Here is an 18,496-nt window from a genome sequence, read left to right as displayed (position 1 = left end):
GCTGCACAACTACCATCATCCTCTGTGATGGAGGAGTCCAGCACATAACTGTAAAAGTCAAACAGAACCATTTGCAAGCATCTTCAGAGATACTGAGTTGATGATCCATATGAGCTTTCTCATGAGGTTCCCAGCATCATGGATGCCAGAAAGCCAATTCGATTCACTCAATTTATATCAAGCAACTTTATAGTTTATGTAATAAAAAATCCGTAACGGTCTGAATCCAAATTGGCTGAGAGTAATGATTAATGGGTATTTTTTGAGCTGGAGGAAGGTTTGGAGTAACACTTCAAAATCAGGGTAAGTCTAAAGGACTTTAGGAGTGAGATGAGGAGGAATTGTGGAATTCTTTGCCATAGAAAAGGTTGAGGCCAAAACATTGAATGTTTTCAAGAGGGACCTAGATATAGTACTTGGGGCTACAAGGATCAAAGGGTATTAGGGAGAAAGCAGGAACAGGGTACTGGGTTGGAAAATCAGCCATGGTCATATTGAATGTGGACAGGCTGTATAGTGGTTGTAACAAGGTCAGCCAGCTGGATCTCAGAGAATATGAGTTCCCTGATTGGGGCTGTTAATCTGGACCAATCAGGGAGCACTGGCTGACAGATAAAAGGGGGAGTGTCAGAGATATTGCCACTCTAACAGCTGACTCTGAATGAGGCAATACTAGAGTCAAGGACTGTTCATGTGTAAATAAAGAATGACAGGATATTGGCCTATATGGAGTTACTTCAAGCTCATCAGGCTAAATGATCTACCCGTGCTCCTATTTTCTATGCTTCTGTAGTTCCTGCAGCAGTCCCTATTGCTTTTTATAGGGTGCTAGGGTGGCTTAGTAGTTAGCACTGTTGCCTCACAGCGCCAGGGACCCGGGTTCAATTCCAGCCTTGGGTGACTGTCTGTGTGGAGTTTGCACATTCTCCCCATGTCTGATTGGGTTTCCTCTGGGTGCTCTGGTTTCTTTCCACAATCCAAAAATGTGCAGGTTAGGTGAATTGACCATGCTAAATTACCCATATTGTTCAGGGATATCAAGGTTAGGTGCATTAATCAGGGGTAAATGTAGGATAGTAGGGGAATGGGTCTGGATGGGTTACTCTTTGAAGGGTTGGTGTGGACTTGTCAGGCCGAAGGGCCTGTTTCCACACTGTAGGGATTCTATGATTCTATTCTGTATGAATGATCTAAATCTTGGCATGTAGGGAACGATTTCAATTTCAGAATTTGCAGTTGACACAAACTTGAGAGAATTATAAATTGGGCAGAGGACAGTGCAGAATTCGAAAAGGACGTAGAGGTTTTGTGGAATGGGCAGATATGCGAAGGTCATTGAAGTTCAGTTTGGAAAAGTGTGAGTGATACATTTGGTACAAAGAAAATGGAGAGATAGTATGTCTGCTTACTGACACCCAAGGAGCCTACGCATTTGGCAGTCATAATTCTCATCAAAACAATAAAGAAAAATAATAAGTAGTGAAAAAAAACAATTAATCATAATATTTCAATGAAATAGTATTGTAGATCAGGGAGCTTATGTTGAATATATTATGAAGGTGTTGGTATGTACTGTACCTGTAAGAGAGTTGAAAAGCTAGCAAGGACTGACAAAGCACAGAGTCCTGAACAAAGTAAAACTATAACAATTGATCGAAACAAATAGCTGCAGCTGACATGTCATGAAACAAAAAACAAAATTCAAGTTTGGCCAATCAGTTTAAATTATGCCCCTAAATTCAATCAAATTTGAATTTAGCTGAATGTTTTGGGGTATAAAACTGAACATCTTGAACGGTTAAAAAGAGAACTGTCAAGGACACTAACAAATAGACTGCTAGCTGCAGAGCAGTCTGAAAGGTACCTGTCTATAAGAAGTTTGTGCAGCAGAACATTGAAGCTGACCCAGAGAAAAATCTACAGAGGAAAGGCTACAAAGGAGAATCGACAAAGCTGACTGGCTTTGAAACGTGATTTTTTGTTTGTAAATCTTAGTCAGGGTATTTTATTGAACCAGTATTGTAGAGTGGGAGGTAGAAGATAGTTTAAGAGAAAGTAGTTGTAAATAGTTGTTAGCTTTAATATTCTCTGTTGGGCTTAAAGAATAAAATTGTTAATTTTTACTTTAAATCGTGACCTCTGAGATAATTCTTTGTCTCTCGAAATTTAACCGATTACCATGCGAGGTGAGCTTCTCTGTGCCGGGTTTAAATTAGCAGAGGGGTTTATCTGTGTTGTAGCAATAGGACACTAGTAAGACTTCATCTTGTTACTGCACTTTAGGAAATATGTTTCAGCACTGGAAAAATGAAAAAGAGGTTTAAGAGGATGGTTCCAGGGATGTGAAACTTCAGTTGTGAGGATAAATAGGAGGAGTTGAGCTGTTTTCCTTGGAGAGAAGGCTGATGGAAAATCTGATGCAAATTTTCAAAATCATGAGAAGTCTGGACAGATAGAGAGAAAGTGTTCCCACGTATAAAAGGGTTGAGAATCAGAGAGTAGGATTGAGAATCAGAGAGTACAATTTTAAAGTGTTTTGCAAAAGACGCAAATGCAAGGTGAGTGGTTAGGTCCTGGAGTAAACTGCTTGGAATCCTGGTAGAGACAGGTTGAATTGAGGCAATCAGGAGGGCACTTGATTATTTAAATAGAAACAATGTATCGGATTAGGGGAAAAGGCAGGAGATTTACATTTTAGGGAATTCATGTTTCATGATTAATTTAGTGGAGAGTATATTAATTAATGAACCTAATACTGTGTTGTTCTGTATAATCTGTAACCAAAAGTCAAAATAGTGCTGAGAGCCAGTGCAGACTCAGTGGGCAACACAATTTTTTAAGAACTTGAGAGGAAGTGAGGGTGAGTGTACTTGATATCAGGATAACATTTGACCAAGAGTGGCATTAAGGAGCCTAAGAAAAACTGGGTCAGGAAGAATTGGGAGTAATTTTCCATTGGCTGCAGTCATACCCCTAGCACAGTGTTGGTACTTGTCGCTCTTGGAGGTAAAATCATCTCAGCCATGGGATAGCACTGCAGAGGTTCCCAAGAGTCATGTCCTAGGCCCAACTATCTTCAATATTTTTTCCTCAATAATATGTTGGAATAATCATTGATGTTTGCACAATGTTCAGCATCATTCACAGCAGCAACTCCTTAGATGGCACTTTTTAAACTGCAGTTTCTGCTATCCAGAGATTCAGGAAGTAGATACTGTCTGCAGATTTCCCACACAGCATATTGACCTGGAAGTATAACAGTATTCCTTTGTTGTTGTTGGGTCAGAATCTTGGATACTCATCCCTAACATCACTTTGAGTGTACCTACAACATAAAGATTATAGCAATTCAAGAAGGCAGACCATCAGCACCTCCAAGAGCTATTAGGAATGGGCAACGGATTCCATCCTAGTCAGTGACACCTACATTCATGAATGAATTTTAAAAAGTAGCATTGAAAATCTTGCTGAAAAATGAGAGAAACAAATCCTGTGTTGTAGCAAGATCGTTGTTTATCTCATACCCTCGCTTGCTGAAATGTAACTGCATTCAAGACCCACAATTATTTCAATAGAACACAAATTGGGGAAGTCTTCTCACCTCCTCCATCTCTTCTTAAATTCACCAAATTTATAATCATTTAGAATGGCCTAAAATCATAGAGTTAGACCGCACAGTAGAGACCCTTCGGCACATTGAGTCTGCACTGCCTCATCTACACTAATTCCACTTTTCAGCACTTGGCCCATAGCCTTACATGTTATGATATTTCAAGTACTCATCCACGTATTTTTCTAAAGATCGTGAGGTTTCCTATCTCTATGAAACCATTCCCCCCTCCAAGACAGTGCATTCCAGAATCTCTGGGTGAAAACCTTTTCCTCAAATCCTCTCCAAATCTCCTGCCCTTCACTTTAAAGTGATGCCCCCTCATTATTGACCCTTCAACTTAGAGGAAAGCTGCTTCTGATCCACCTATCCATGCCCATCATAATCTTATATATCTCAATCAGATCTCCCTTCAGTCTTCTCTGCTCCAAAGGAAACATCCTGACCCTATTCAGCCTCTTTTCATACCTAAAATGCTCCAGCCCACAACATCATGGTGAATATCCTTCGCACACCCTCTTGCACAATCACATCCTTCCTGTAGTTTGGCAACCAGAACTGCACACAATGCTCCTGTTGTGGCCTAACCAAAGTTTTGTGCAGGTTTCCAGTTTGTTCTTGGTGAGTGTAAGTGAAAAGGACTAGATTGGAAGGTTAATTCTTTGATCACTTACTTAGCAGGGGAGTGGTTGTGACCAAGAAGGTGAAAGATGTTCTTTGATCTGCTCTAAACTTGCGGATTTTCCGGTACAGAGAGGTGTTTGCAGGCAGACACGTTGCAAGGTCCTGGATCATGTGCTGAGGAAAGCACTAAAGCTGGTGCATGTACCACAAAGGCCATCTATGATGGTGCCGTCAAAGTACACTGAGGGCTAGAAACCATACAAAACTTCTCAGGCTATATGTTTGACGTAAAATTAAGTCTGTAAGTGTAATCTGTAAGGTTATTGATTCAGAGTGCCACATACTAAGGAAAAAAAAGAGATTGGTTTTGCACTTTCAGGAATGTTAAAGTTTAACTTCCATACAGTTTATCTGTACAACTTTTATGAATAAAGCATATTTTAAAAAACACACTCTTTGATTTCATCCATGAGAATGACATTAATTTCTTAAACTTTTCTTTGCAGTGTTGATCAGACAGCAGAAATTGGAAAAGTCACAGACTTTCACCTGAATCAGCCAGGAACATCAGAAGGACCACTGCATAAAAATGAGATGTAAGCAGATATAGATCCCTAGAGTGTAGTTTATCAAATTAAATGCCAATGTGAAGGATTAATCCAGCTATCTACTAGCTGTATAGCTGAGTTAGCAGAATGGCTCCCATCTAATTTCATACCCTCCCACCAATGAAATGCTGGCTTCCTTGAGAGCATCTGGAATCTTCACATCATTATAGTTTGTCTGATGTAACTGATTCTTTTGTAAATAATTGTTAGACATGCCTCATATTAGAATAAATTTGTTAGTGAAATAATATTCCTATTATTAGAATGCTTGCAGATTTTTAATTGTTTTATTTTGTTCTCTTTATAATTTTTGTTTTGGAGCTTTGAACTGAGAGCTTTGGACTGTGAGCAGCAGCTTGTTTTTGTTTTTGAGGCCAGGCCAGCAAGTTAATTGTAGATTGATTCTTGTTAAAAAGTGCTTCAACTTTAATACACTCTGGAGAGGCCTTGTGCAAAAAAGCAGCTGGCAGATGTTGCATGTTAACTGGTGCCTCATGGTGGGATAGTAAGCCTGGCAGTGAGAGGCCAGAGTTTGAACTGGTTTTTGAACTGTGTTTGGGTCAGAAGGATCATGCTTCTGAAACCTACAGAACAGAGATATGGTCGCTTAAGTAAGTTGGCCAGTTTAATCTCATTTATTTTTCCCTTTTGATTTATCCCTTAACTGCATCTGTGTATCTTTGTGTGGAAGTGGGAGCTAGAATTGATAAAAAAAAAGGGTTGAAGTCATTTACATTAATTGGTTTACCTTGTAGTTTAACTTTGCTCTGCTATCGCTACTGTATTATTAATAGATAGTTAATTCTTTTGTTTATAGTAGAAATCTGGTATTGGTTATTCACAAAATCTGATACTGGTTATTAATATAGTCTGGTTAGGAACCATTGAAGTCAGTTTTGAAAATCATTGAACATTTTAACTTTGTTGTGTTGCAATACAGAGGTAGAGAGGTTGATTTGCTTCGGCTCTCTGTCTTATAACACTATTAACTGCTAATACAAATATTGAAAATGTAATGAACTAAAGGAGACTCATTAAGTAAGATCATGAATGATCTTCTACCTTGACTCCATTTTTCCACCTTATTCGCAAATCCTTTGATTCTTGTAATGGTTGTCTGCATCCATATCCTTTCACTTAAATGAACAAAGTTTGCATCATAGAGATATACACACGGGAACAGACCCTCGGGTCCAACTTGTCCATGCTGACCAGATTTCCTAAATTAATATAGTCCCACCTTGCCAGCACTTGACCCATATCTCTCTAAATCCTTTCTATTCATATACCCATCCAGATGCCTTTTAAGTGTTGTAATTGTGCCAGCATCCACCACTTCCTCTGGCAGCTCATTCCATACACACACTACCTTTTGCGTGAAAAGATTGCCTCTAAGGTCCTTTTTAAGTCTTTCCCCTCTCACCTTAAATTTATGCCCTCTAGCTCTGGACTCCCCCCACCCCAGGGAAAAGACCTTGACTATTTATCCTATCCATGCACCTCATGATTTTATAAACCTCTATAAGGTCACCCCTCAGCCTCCAATGCTCCAGGGAAAACAGCTCCAGCCTATTCAGCTTCTCCCTATAATGTCTTCGATTTATCACTGGCATTTTCTTCCCGATGGTAAAACATTGATTGCTTGCTATATAAATGTTTATGTATGTTCAACACACTGTGTAACATGGTCACTTCTTTTTTTTTTAAATTCACTCATGAGATGTAGGTATTGCTGGCTGGCCAGCATTTATTGCCGGTCCCTAGTTGCCCTTGAGAAGATTATGGTCAGTTGTCTTTTTGAACCACTGCAGTCCACATGATGTAGGTTGACCCACAATGCCATTAGGGGGCAAATACCACAATTTTGACCCAGCAACAGTGAAAGAATGGCAATATATTTGCAGGTCAGAATGGTGATTGGCTTGGATGGGAACTGGCAGGTGGTGATGTTTCATCTGTCTGCTGTCCTTATCCTCCTGGATGAACATGTTTGTAGGTTTGGAAGGAGCTGTCAAAGGATCTTTAGTGAATTTCTGCAGCGCAATTATAGATAGTACACACTGCAGCAACTGAGCATCGGTTATGGAGAAAGTGGATGCAAATGGACGTGGTGCCAATCAAGCAGGTTGCTTTATCCTGGATGGTGTCAAGCTTCTTCAGTGTTGGTGGAGCTGCACCCATCCAGGCAAATGGAGAGTATTCCATCCTGACTTGTGCTTTGTAGATGATGGACAGGCTTGGGGAGTCAGGAGGTGAGTTACTTGTTGCAGGATCCTCTGACATGCTCTTGTAGCCATTGTGTTTACGTGATGAGTTCAGTTGAGTTTCCGGTCAGTGGTAACCCCCAGGATATTGATAGTTGGGAATTCAATGACGGTAACAGCATGGAATATCATGGGGCAGTGGTTAAATTGTCTCGTATTGGAGATGGTCATAGCCTGGTATGTGTGTGGCACGAATGTTATTTGCCACTTGTCAGCCCAAACCTGGATATTGTCCAGATCTTCTTGCATTTGTGAACAGACTGCTTCAGTACCTGAGGAGTCATGAATGGTGCTGAACATTGTGGCATAATCATTGAGTTGAAAGTACGTCCGAGGTGTTGTAAAGCTCGTAATGTACCACTGTTCACCAAATATCTGACAAAAGTGAAGGAATCTGTTTTCAACATTCAGCATTCCATCTTACTGACTCATGCTTATGATTAGGTCGTGGCAGCTAATTCATATGATGGTCAATAAGCTATGGCACTTACCTTTGTCTATTGTTTGTTCTGTTGAAATAAAAGCTGCTGTTTAATCAGTACAAAACCTGTTAGTCTTATTGCGAACTGTGTCTGTCACTGGTTTCTATTTTCTGAAGTCAAGTATGCTTTGGAAGGTTCCAAAGGACCACCTCATGTGCTTAGGAGAATTGTAATTGCTTTTCATTCTAGAAATCTCTAGCTCAATTTGGAACTGTGTCCTTAGCTGTTTTGTGTCATCTTATCAGTTGGTCAGAAACTATCTGAACTACAAGGGTAATTAGAGGCTCCATGGTAATGGATAGCCATGTAGAATGTAAATGATTGTTTCATTGGCAAGTTTTATGTTAGCACAGCAGGAGCATCTTTGTTACTATTGACACAAAATAAGAATGATCACGTATATAATTACAGTAAACCCCTGCTGTCTGTGATAATGTACCTTTTAGAATGTGTTTCAGTAGTGTAGTGTAAGACTGTATTAAATAAAACAGATTACTGCAAAGGGGTGCTTGATAATTCCTCAGCAACATAATGATGTGAGGACAGATTACAGAGAAAGGTGCAACTTTCAATCAATCAATCCTTGCTGAAAGAAGCAACTTGATTTATCTGGTGTAGAATCCACACCTTTGTACTTTTCTGGATTGCGGTGAGAATGTAGATTGTTTTTTCAATTAGGACCAGTTCTGTGGGCCAGGAGCCATCAGCAAGACAACAAAATGTTGACGGCTGGACAGGTGCACAGCTTGTGTGTAAATAATATGAGACCAGACTGCAACAGACAGCTTCTCTCTTTTCCTCTCTCTGCAGTGAAGTAACCAAAAACTGAAAGATAGCTAGCTATTCTCTCCCATATTTGCTACAAGCTCTTGACTCTAACTAGTGACTGAGAAACTGAACAATTAATGAGTCAACTCACTATGTCTCCAGCAAAGAACTGAAAGGATGTAGGAATAAGGATGTCAGTGATTAGAAGAACCTGGACGAATCAAAAGGGACATCTCATCAAATCCTGTGGACTAGTGCTATTGAACTATGTTTCCCCAATATTCTCGCCTTCACCTGTGATATTTCTGTTTGTTTCTTTCTTTCTTTGTCTGTGTCTGTCTACAAATGTGTCAAGGAGTATTCCTGTGGTGAGAATTGATTTATTTATAATAAGTAGTAGTTTCTTGTCAAGTGGTCAATGTTTTCAGTTAACCTGTGTCCATCTGGCAGGTGAACTTTGTGTTATAACCCAGTGAGTAGTGGGGCTCAAGTATCCATGTTGTTTCCTAATGATGTCAGATGTCACAGCCAACAAAATACTTATGAAGTTGTAATTATTGTAGTGTTGGAAATTCAGTACGTAATTTTTAGACCGCAAGGCAAAACATCCCGAGGTGATTCTTAGTTTATAAGAAGTTACCAATATGGATGGACATATTCAGGGAGATATCATCACATGACCTACCACATTCAGCTATCCCTCCTCATACTCTTACCATTGGTCACTCTCTTTTGCTACAGAGCCCCTCCTTATCAAGGCTTTTCTCTGTGTCCTAATTGACATTTTAAAATCTGGTAATACCCACAGCAGTGATCAACATTCTTGTAGCCGTGAATCTTGAGTGATGGTTCAGCCCCTCTCACAGCCATGTTAAAAGCAGAAGATCCCAGGGCTGCCCTACTCTTCTAGGCTCATGCTGTCCATTCATTTCAGCTGTATCCTGCTCATACCTTGCATTTTGCCAGGAATGAGTGACCTTTCGGCAAAAACTAACCCTGTGGTGCTTCTCACCTGCACATCTTCTATCTGGATGATAACCCTAAAGAAGGAAAAGTATAACGCCAATTCACATAAGCAGGGTATTGAGACAGATGACTAAAAACCTTGTAAAAATGTAGAGTTCAAGAATCATTTTGAGGGTGGAAAGTAAAGTAGAGACAGTGAATTCCAAAGATTAGGGCCTAGATAGCTAAAGGTTCAGCTTTCAGTGGTGCAGCAATTATATTCTGGAATACTGAAGAGGCGAGGTGAGGCTAAGATGACCTTATTTATTACATTGGGTTTTGAAGCTGGAGAAGGTTACAAACAGCAATGAGATAAATTACCAGGTAATTTCTCATACTCATATTAATTGTGGGAAAAAAGTCAGCAAGGACTTTGAGTCTACTTGCTTATCTTCATAAAGTACTGTGGAACTTTTACGTTTGCTTAAGGGGTCAGCTGTGGTTTAACATTTCACCTGAAAGGCAGCAATTCTACAGAGATTATGTGCTCAGATCTTAGAAGTGTGAACCAGAAACAAGAGTGCCATTGAACTACATGACTGACAATAATTAAAGAAATATCAGTTATGAAAAGCTCCAGTTGTGTATGCCACAATCATCCAACCTACATTTACTGCTTCCACTACTCACTGAAATAGGAAACTTGCCTCACGGTACATAAACTCACCAGTGAAGTGTCAGTGAAAATGTCAACACTTTTTATTGTAATCTCCTGATGCTGAATGCCTTGGAATTTTACAGCATGAAATGAGGTTGATTAGCCCATAATGTCCACAGTGGTTACCAAGCATCTACCTACTCTAATCCCATTTTCCAGCAATAGTATTTCAGGTGTTCATTTAAGTGCTTCTTAAATGTTGGTTTGGTTCTTGCCCTTTTAGGCAGTGAGTTCCAGATACCTACCATTCTCTGGGTGAAAAAGTTCCATCTTAAATCCCTCTAAATCTCCTAAGTCTTATCCTAAATCTATTCCCCTGTTTATTGACCTCTGTACTAAGAGGTAATGTTTCTACCATGTCAATGCCCTCATAATTTCATATACTCAATCATGTTCCCCCTCAGCCTTCTTTGGTCTAGGGAAAATAGACCCAACCTATCTAACCTCCCTTCATAGCTGAAATGCATCATCCCAGTGAATCTCCTCTGCACCATCACTTGGGCAAGCATATCTTTCCCATAGTGTGGCTGCCAGAACTGCAAACTCCAGCTGCGGCTTAACATCTTCAGTTTCATTATAATCTCCATGCTGTTATATTCCAATGCCTTGACTAAGAAAGACAAGTATTCAATATACCCTCTTAACTTCCTTATCTATTTGTCCTGTTGCCTTCATAGATCTGCATACCAAGGTCCCTCTGATCCTCTTTACTTCCTAGGATCTTGCCATTCATTGCCTTGTTAATCCTCTTAATATACATCTCCTCACACTTTTCTGGATTACATTCTATTTGCCACTTCTGTCCATCTGAATGGGCTGCGGAATGGCAGACGGAGTTTAATTTAGATAAATGCGAGGTGCTGCATTTTGGGAAAGCTAATCTTAGCAGGTTTTATACACTTAATGGTAAGGTCCCAGGGAGTGTTGCTCAACAAAGAGACAGGTTCCTTGAAAGTAGAGTCGCAGGTAGATAGGATAATGAAGAAGACGTTTAGTATGCTTTCCTTTATTGGTCAGAGCATTGAGTATAGGATTTTGGAGGTCATGTTGCAGCTGTACAGGATGTTGGTTAGACCACTTTTGGAATATTGTGTGCAATTCTAGTCTCCTTCCTAATGGAAGGATTTTGAAAAAGATTTACAAGGATGTTCCCAGGGTTGGAGGATTTGAGCTATAGGGAGAGGTTAAATAGGCTGGGGCTGTTTTCCCTGGAGCGTTGGGAGGTTGAGATGTTATCTCTTAGAAGTTTATAAAATTATGAGGGGCATGGATAGGATAAATAGACAAAGCCTTTTCCCTGGAGCGGGGGAGTTCAGAAATAGAGGGCATAGGTTTAGGGTGAGCGAGGAAAAGTTTAAAAGCGACCTTAAGGGGAACTTTTTCATGCAGTGGGTGTTGTGCGTATGAAATGAGCTGCCAGAGGAAGTGGTGGAGGCTGACAAAGTGGTGTGGGCCAAGTGGTGGCAAATGGGAAAAGATTAGGTTGGGATATCTGAATGGCATGGACAAGTTGGACCGAAGGGTCTGTTTCCATGCTGTACATCTCTATGACTCTATGACAAGCCCATCTGTATCATCCTGTAGTCTAAGGCTTTTATCGCTATTTACCATATTGCCAATGTTCATGTCATCTGTAGATTTAACTGATCAAACCTCCTACATTTATATCCAGATCATCAATGAATACTGCAAAAAAAAAGTCCTGCACAGAACCCTTTGGAACCCCTCGACACAGGCATCCATTCGCAAAAACAGACCATCAATCATCACCCTCTGCCGCCTGTCATGAACCCAATTTTGGATCTAATTTGCCAAATTGCCCTGGACCCTATGGGATCTTGCCTTTCTGACCAGTCTCCCGTGCAATGTCTTGTCAGAAGCCTTAATGAAGTCCATGCAGACTACATTAACACCTCTGCCCTCATGTACTCTAGTCACCTCATCAAAAAAACACTTAAACGTTTTAGACATACATTCCCCTGAGAAAACAATGCTGACTATTCTTGATTGATCCTTGCCTCTCCAAGTGTTGATTAATTTTGTTCCTCAGAATTTTTTCCACAAGTTTCTTACCACTATTGTTACACTCAATGGTCGAGGGTTCCCTGGTTTAAATTCTACCACCATTCTTGAATAATGGTACCATATTGGATATGCCCTCAGTTTCCTGGCCTCTGAAATTGATATCAGAGCCTCTGCAGTCTTATCCCTTGCTTCCCAAACCAGCTTAGGATGCATTTCATCTGGGCTAGGAATTTATCTGTTTTAACTGTGCAAAACCCACAAATACCTCCTCTAATCAATTGTAAGTCGTTAAAGTGTTCATTTGTTCATGACTACTTCTGTACACTTTAAATGTTCCTCTTTTACATGTTTCCTTCCCTTCCCCTTACCCTAGATCATTTTCTGATATCCAGGACCTTTCCTGTATTCCAAGCGATGAACAGTTCACCAACCATCTGCTGCTATCCAAAACGCCATTATCGACAAGTGCTCCTTTCAGTAACAGTACACCATATTCAAACAGTACAGGTATGTGGCAGGTGCAAGGAGTTATAAAAAGAAATAAATGACTATCTATTTAAATTTATAGAAAATTTGCCTCAGGGGACCCCAGTATGTTCATATATTATACACTGTGCAGAGAGGAAATTGAGGAGAGACATGATTGAAATGTATAAAATTATGAGGGACATAGACAGCAAGAAACTTTTCCCCTTTGTGGGGGGAATCAGTAACCAGGGGCAATACATTTAAGGTGAAGGGCAGGAGACTTAGGAGGGATGTGAGGAATCTGGAACTCACTGCCTTAAGGGCATTAGAGACAGAAACCCTCGTAGCATTTAAGAAGTGTTTTAGATGTACACTTGTGATGCCAAAGCATAGAAAGCTATGCGCCAAGTGCTAGAAAATGGGATGAAAATAGTTAACTCCTTGTTTTTGACCATTGCAGACTTGATGGACTGAAGGGCCTTTTCCACACTGTGGACGTCTATGGGTCTGAGGATAGCAGGAATCAATATCAATATGTCTGCCTACCCACTTTGCGTGGCTGGGATGTGGCTAATGGAATTGAACCACATTGCTGTGTGATATAAAGAAAAAGATATTATTAAAACGATGGAAGTTTATTTTTGATTACAGTATAGATGTGGTGCTGCCAGATTCATCATTTACGCATTCCATAACTTTGTAAAATATCCCTCTGGTAAAAGGATGCTAGTATACATGCATGTGGCACCAAATGGATCAGGAAGAAGTATAAGGACCCTTCTCTGTATAGTTAATGGGTCCATTAAGAAACAATAGCTGTATATTATGCTGAAGAAAGTACTCAATACGAAAATGATCAAGTGCATTGATGGCATGAAGTATATGTTTGTCATAACGTATATTTCATACTCAGTATAGGAAAAGTATTGTCACTTAAGCATTACTGGAATAATAGCATAGTTGTCCCTGTTGACGTTTGTTCTTCAATCAACATACTAAAATCAATGAACTGCTCAATTATCTCGCTGATGTTTGTGGAACCTTGCTGTGTGTAAATCAAGTGTTGCATTTCCTACAATGCAACAGTAACTACGCTTTAAAAGTATTTGATTGCTATATGTTAAAAGCCTGAGTTCATGAAAAGTGCAAACATTTTATTCTTTTAAATGTTTTATCAGATCTTTAAGTGATTCCTACAAGTGTTTTAGGGATGGTTAGGTAAAATTATTTAAGTACTTGTTTTAAATGTATAAAATCTAATCAAGAAAAGAATGTTTTCGCAGGTCATTCGCAGCATCCTACTGAATATGAACCAATGCCAGTACTTAATAAGATTTTAGAGACTTCTCTATGGCCCAGTCCAGAGTCAAGTGCAATATCCCCTGGGACATTTGCTACAGCTTGCGATGAGACTGACAAAATACAATCCCCAACCACTGTGCCTGAAACTCAGCCCACAACAAGAAAAGCAGTTGGATCTGTGAGTATATTTGTTTCTTTCATCAATATCTATATTTCCTTTCTTTTCTCTTCCTTTACAGATTAAACCAGCTCTCCCCTCTCCTATTCTCCCTTTCCGTACACTTAGATAAGCTGCTTGCAGACTTTTAGAGCAGAAGCTCCTGTGTTTCCTCCTACATAGCCCCCTCTTCACCTTTGGAAAGTATTCGGTTTTTTCCTCTGCTTTTGTGAGATGGGTAACTCAATGGAGTTGGTATTAAGCCACTGTCTTTCCACCTCATTTAGCTGTGTGCTGTGGCAACACATTGCTTGAATATCTTTATACTTTATGACATATATATATCCAGACTAAGGTTGCATATTATTCTTTTACATATTAAATTAAATGCTATGTTATAAAACAACCTACAAGGGATGTAATCAAAATGAAGGGTGGTGTTAATATTCTAAATTTACCAAGCTCAATGTTGAACCCTAAAGATTGTAAATTACCTGACCAGAAAATGAGATTTCTGCTTGCATTGAGTCTCATTGGAACACTGCAGCAGACCTATGATAGAAATGTTAGCATGGGAACAAGATAGTGTACTGAAATGTCAAGCTATAGGAGGTTGGAGTCATTCTTACAGAGTGGAGATATTCTACAGAATTATCATACAGTATGCATTTTGTCTCACCAGTATACAGGAGACCACATTTGAGAAATGAATACAAATAAACTAGAAGTAAACTTTATCTGGAAGATGTCTTTGAAACCTTGGGCAGTGAAGAGGAAGTAGCTAAAAGTGCAAGTGTCACACCTACTGTGATTGTAATCAAAGGTGCCATGGAGGGGAGATGTGTGTGCGAGGAAGTGTTAAGAGTGATGGGGGGGGGGTGGAATCCAAGGTGGTGGCAATCTGAGCAGATCTGCCTTGCTGAGCTCTGCACCACAGCCCAGCAGTAATGATAATTTTACCCCCTCACCTTACCTTTTTTTGGAGAAAATTGATGTTAAATGGTTGTGAAACCATTTAAATCCATTTGCAGTGGAGCCTCAATTGTCCGAGCGAGACCGGTGGGGAGTATTTTGTTTGGATGATTGATCATACAGGTGACCGGAACTAAACGGTAATCTGTGAGTGCCAGTTGTCCGAGAATTTCTCGATTATCTGGCAATGCACACCATAATGCCACTTAGCCAACAGCTGATCTATTGGAAATAGAGTGCTGGTTATTGAACATCTCTCGGTTATCTGGTAATGCACCCCATAATGCCATTTAACTGATAACTGAATGCTGGGTTGCCTGGTGATGTTTTGGGGAGGCCTTGAGATCTTGTTCGGATGGTCCAGGATTTGGATGGTTGATGTTCGGATAGTTGAGGTTCTACCATAAATTCTTTTTGAGTGAGCGAGGATGACGAAAGGAAAGCATATAGCCAAGCTCCAACACATGCAGATGCAGCTGCAGTTCCCTCAGCAGCCAAGAAAGAGTTACTTGCACAGCAGAATGTCACTGAAGAACTTGTGGTGATCCAAGGGATGATCAAGGAGTTGATGGAAGACAATCAATCATACTCAGCTGGAGCTGATTTTGGTCATGCTACAAAAGTATGAGAAGGAGTTGGAAGGGCTTGGGAAGAGAGTTGAAGAGGTTGAATCGTGGACTGTGGCGTCAGAGACTGAGGTCAAGTCCTCAGCGGATCCAGGATCCAGGCCCTTGAAAACAGGTCCAGGCTTTGACTGAACAGTTTGATGATCTAGAAAATCAAGGGAGGAGGAACAATATCTGGGTGGTTGGGCTGCCGGAGAGAGTGGAAGATGGGCAGCTGGCAAGCTTTTTTGAAGACTGGCTATCACAGTTTCTTGGCTGGGATGCTGAGGCAGACCAGGTGAAGATTGATCGAGCTCACCAGGTTCCAGTGCGCAGATCCAGTTTGGATCAGTACCCTGCCAGGTTCTGGTACGATTTCAAAGCTACAGGGACAAGCAGAGAGTGCTGGAATCTTCCAGGGGAAAGATCCACAGGCCCTGACTTATCAGGAAACTAAAATAGTGTTTTTACAGGACTTCTCTGCAGCTGTGATCCGTAAAAGGAAATTGCTTGAGCTCAAGAGAAAATTAAGGGACCTTGATATTCAATATTCGATGAGATACCCAGTGTTGCTTCGTAGTATTCACAAGGAGACGGCGAAGTCGTTGACTCCTCAGAACAAGTGAAAAATTTCTTGGACGCTTTAAAATAATTTGGTTGGATTTATAGACACATGGACAATAATCTTTGTTTTTTCTCTCTTGCAGTGTTTCTTGTACTATTACCCTTTTCTTAAAGAAGCTGCTGTTGGTGTGCTTTCTTTTCTCCGATTAGGATTGGTGTTGATACATAGTTGGGGGTGGGTTGAGTGCTCATTATTTTGTTTGTTTCCTTTGATTGTTTGGGTCTGGGGGTGCGGCTCGAGCTGGAAAGGGGAATGGGGATGTGTGTGGGAGTTGTGAGCACCCTCTATGGGCAGGGGTAGAGTCCCCATTAAGTGCCTTTTGTGTTTTGTAGTTAGTTTAGTTTTTTGGTTTTTCGTAGATTGACTCCACGAGTCTTTTTTGCATATGTTCAGCATACTGTACGTCAAATCCTTCCTTTTGGTAGGTCAAAGGTAGTTGTAAATGATCATCGAGGAGAAAGTGAGGTCTGCAGATGCTGGAGATCAAAGTTGAAACTTTATTGCTGGAACAGCACAGCAGGTCAGGCAGCATCCAGGGAACAGGAGAAGGGCCTGTGAAGAAGGGCCTGTGCCCTTCTTTCCTGAAGAAGGGCCTGTGCCCGAAACGTCGAATCTCCTGTTCCCTGGATGCTGCCTGACCTGCTGTGCTGTTCCAGCAATAAAGTTTCAACTTGTAAATGATCATGGCTAGCAGTGTTCTTAAATGGAGCACCTGGAATATTAGAGGCATCCATTTTGCCAATTAAAAGGAAAAAGGTGCTGACGAGTCTCAAAAAGGAGAGGCCCTGTTGCAGGAGACTCACCTTAATGACAAGGACCACTTGAAGTTACACATGGCGAGTTTGATAGGGTGTTTTTCTTGTCCTTTAACACTAAGAGCAGGAGGCCGGCCTTACTTGTCCAGAGGAATCTTCCATTTAATTTAATAGATTGTGTTCAGGATGAATATGGTCGGTTTGTTATCCTTCAGGCCCTAATATATGGCAAGGAATTTGGTATTTTGAATGTCTATTGTCCTTTGGCCCTATCCCATAAGTTTTTGACTGATGCACTGTCTAAGCTGATGGTCTTTGTGTTGCAGCATATTATTATTGGGGGGGACTTTAATTGCTTTCCTGTGCTGGAACGAATGCCCAAACACTCCCCCAAAGCTTTCTCCACAATCTAAACATTTGGGTGATCTATGTGTGGAACTGGGGTTGGTAGGCATTTGGAGACGTCTCCATCCTGCGGGCAGGGACTTTATGTTCTTTTCCAATTCTTATAAGTGCCATACAAGAGTTGATTTTTTTTCCTAACCCTCTTTCTTCTAGATTCAGTGGTATCTTGTTCAGTTGGGAATATTGCCACCTCTGGTCATGCAGCATCAGAGTGGTCGAGATTAAGGGTAATGCAATGAGCTCATGGTACTGGTGAATGGATCCTTTCATCCTCAAGGGCAGCAAAAGTGTACTTTTCAAGGGAATTTGAATCATTTTTGGCCACTAACTTCGGTCCAGCCAGTAATCTGTCCATTTTTTGGGAGGCTGCTAAGGCCTATGCTAGAGGGATAATTATCTCATACCGGCCAGTCAGAAGCGACAGAAGGGAGAGCAGCAGCGTCAGCTCGAGCACGACTGAAGGCAGCTGAGATGGCATATTACAGTACATCATCAGTGACTAAGCTGCAGCAGATCACAGCCCTTTGATCTGCCTTAAACTCCATGATATTATATACAGCCAGGAAGGAACTTTCCTTTGTGAAGCAAAGGTTGTTTGAGCATGGTGATAGGCCGGGTAAATATTTAGCATATCTGGTTAGGAAGAAGAATGCCTCCCAATCTATTGCTTCTAAGAGGGAAGGGAATAGGACTCTTACTTGTAATGATAAAAAGATCAATGTGGCGTTTGGGAGGTTCTATTCTGAACTGTACCAGTCTGAATGTTGTGAGGATAGATGGGTTAAAATGGAGTCCTTTTTTAGGAACTTGGATCTTCCTGGGGTGCTCCATTAACAGCACAAGAGATACAGGAGGTGGTGAGGCAACTCCAAAGTGGAAATGTGCCCAGCCCTGATGGTCTTCCCAGTGAGGTTTATAAAGAATTTATAAACATACTGTCAGGGCCGATGCTAGAAATGTATAACTATTCATATAGTTGTGATTACCTCCCACCATTCTTGAGAGAGGCTAATATCTCTCTTATCCTCAAGAAAGGGAAGTCCCCGGAGGACTATGCTTGTTATAGACCTATCTTGCTCTTAAATTCTGATTTTAAAATTTTGTCTTCGACTTTGGCATTGAGATTGGAAGGGGTGTTGCCGACTGTTGTTAAAGATCAGATG

At 40.7% G+C, this 18,496-nt stretch overlaps 1 protein-coding gene across 1 annotated transcript in view; it reads left to right on the top strand.

Annotated features, from left to right (window-relative positions):
* Window positions 1-18,496, top strand: part of LOC122564209 (uncharacterized) — a 49,019-nt gene that overhangs the window by 17,018 nt on the left and 13,505 nt on the right. The window contains exons 6-8 of the mRNA XM_087977218.1: window positions 4,741-4,830; window positions 12,418-12,551; window positions 13,796-13,992. Coding sequence (XP_087833344.1) covers window positions 4,741-4,830; window positions 12,418-12,551; window positions 13,796-13,992 — 421 coding nt within the window. The remainder of the gene's footprint in view (window positions 1-4,740; window positions 4,831-12,417; window positions 12,552-13,795; window positions 13,993-18,496) is intronic.

The sequence above is a fragment of the Chiloscyllium plagiosum genome, unplaced genomic scaffold, assembly GCF_037043375.1.
Source record: "Chiloscyllium plagiosum isolate Xiang-an unplaced genomic scaffold, Cpla_swu_hap1 HiC_scaffold_31, whole genome shotgun sequence".
Lineage (NCBI taxonomy): Eukaryota > Metazoa > Chordata > Chondrichthyes > Orectolobiformes > Hemiscylliidae > Chiloscyllium > Chiloscyllium plagiosum.
Note: the sequence above shows the minus strand (reverse complement) of the source record. Positions and strands in the feature narration are given on the sequence as shown.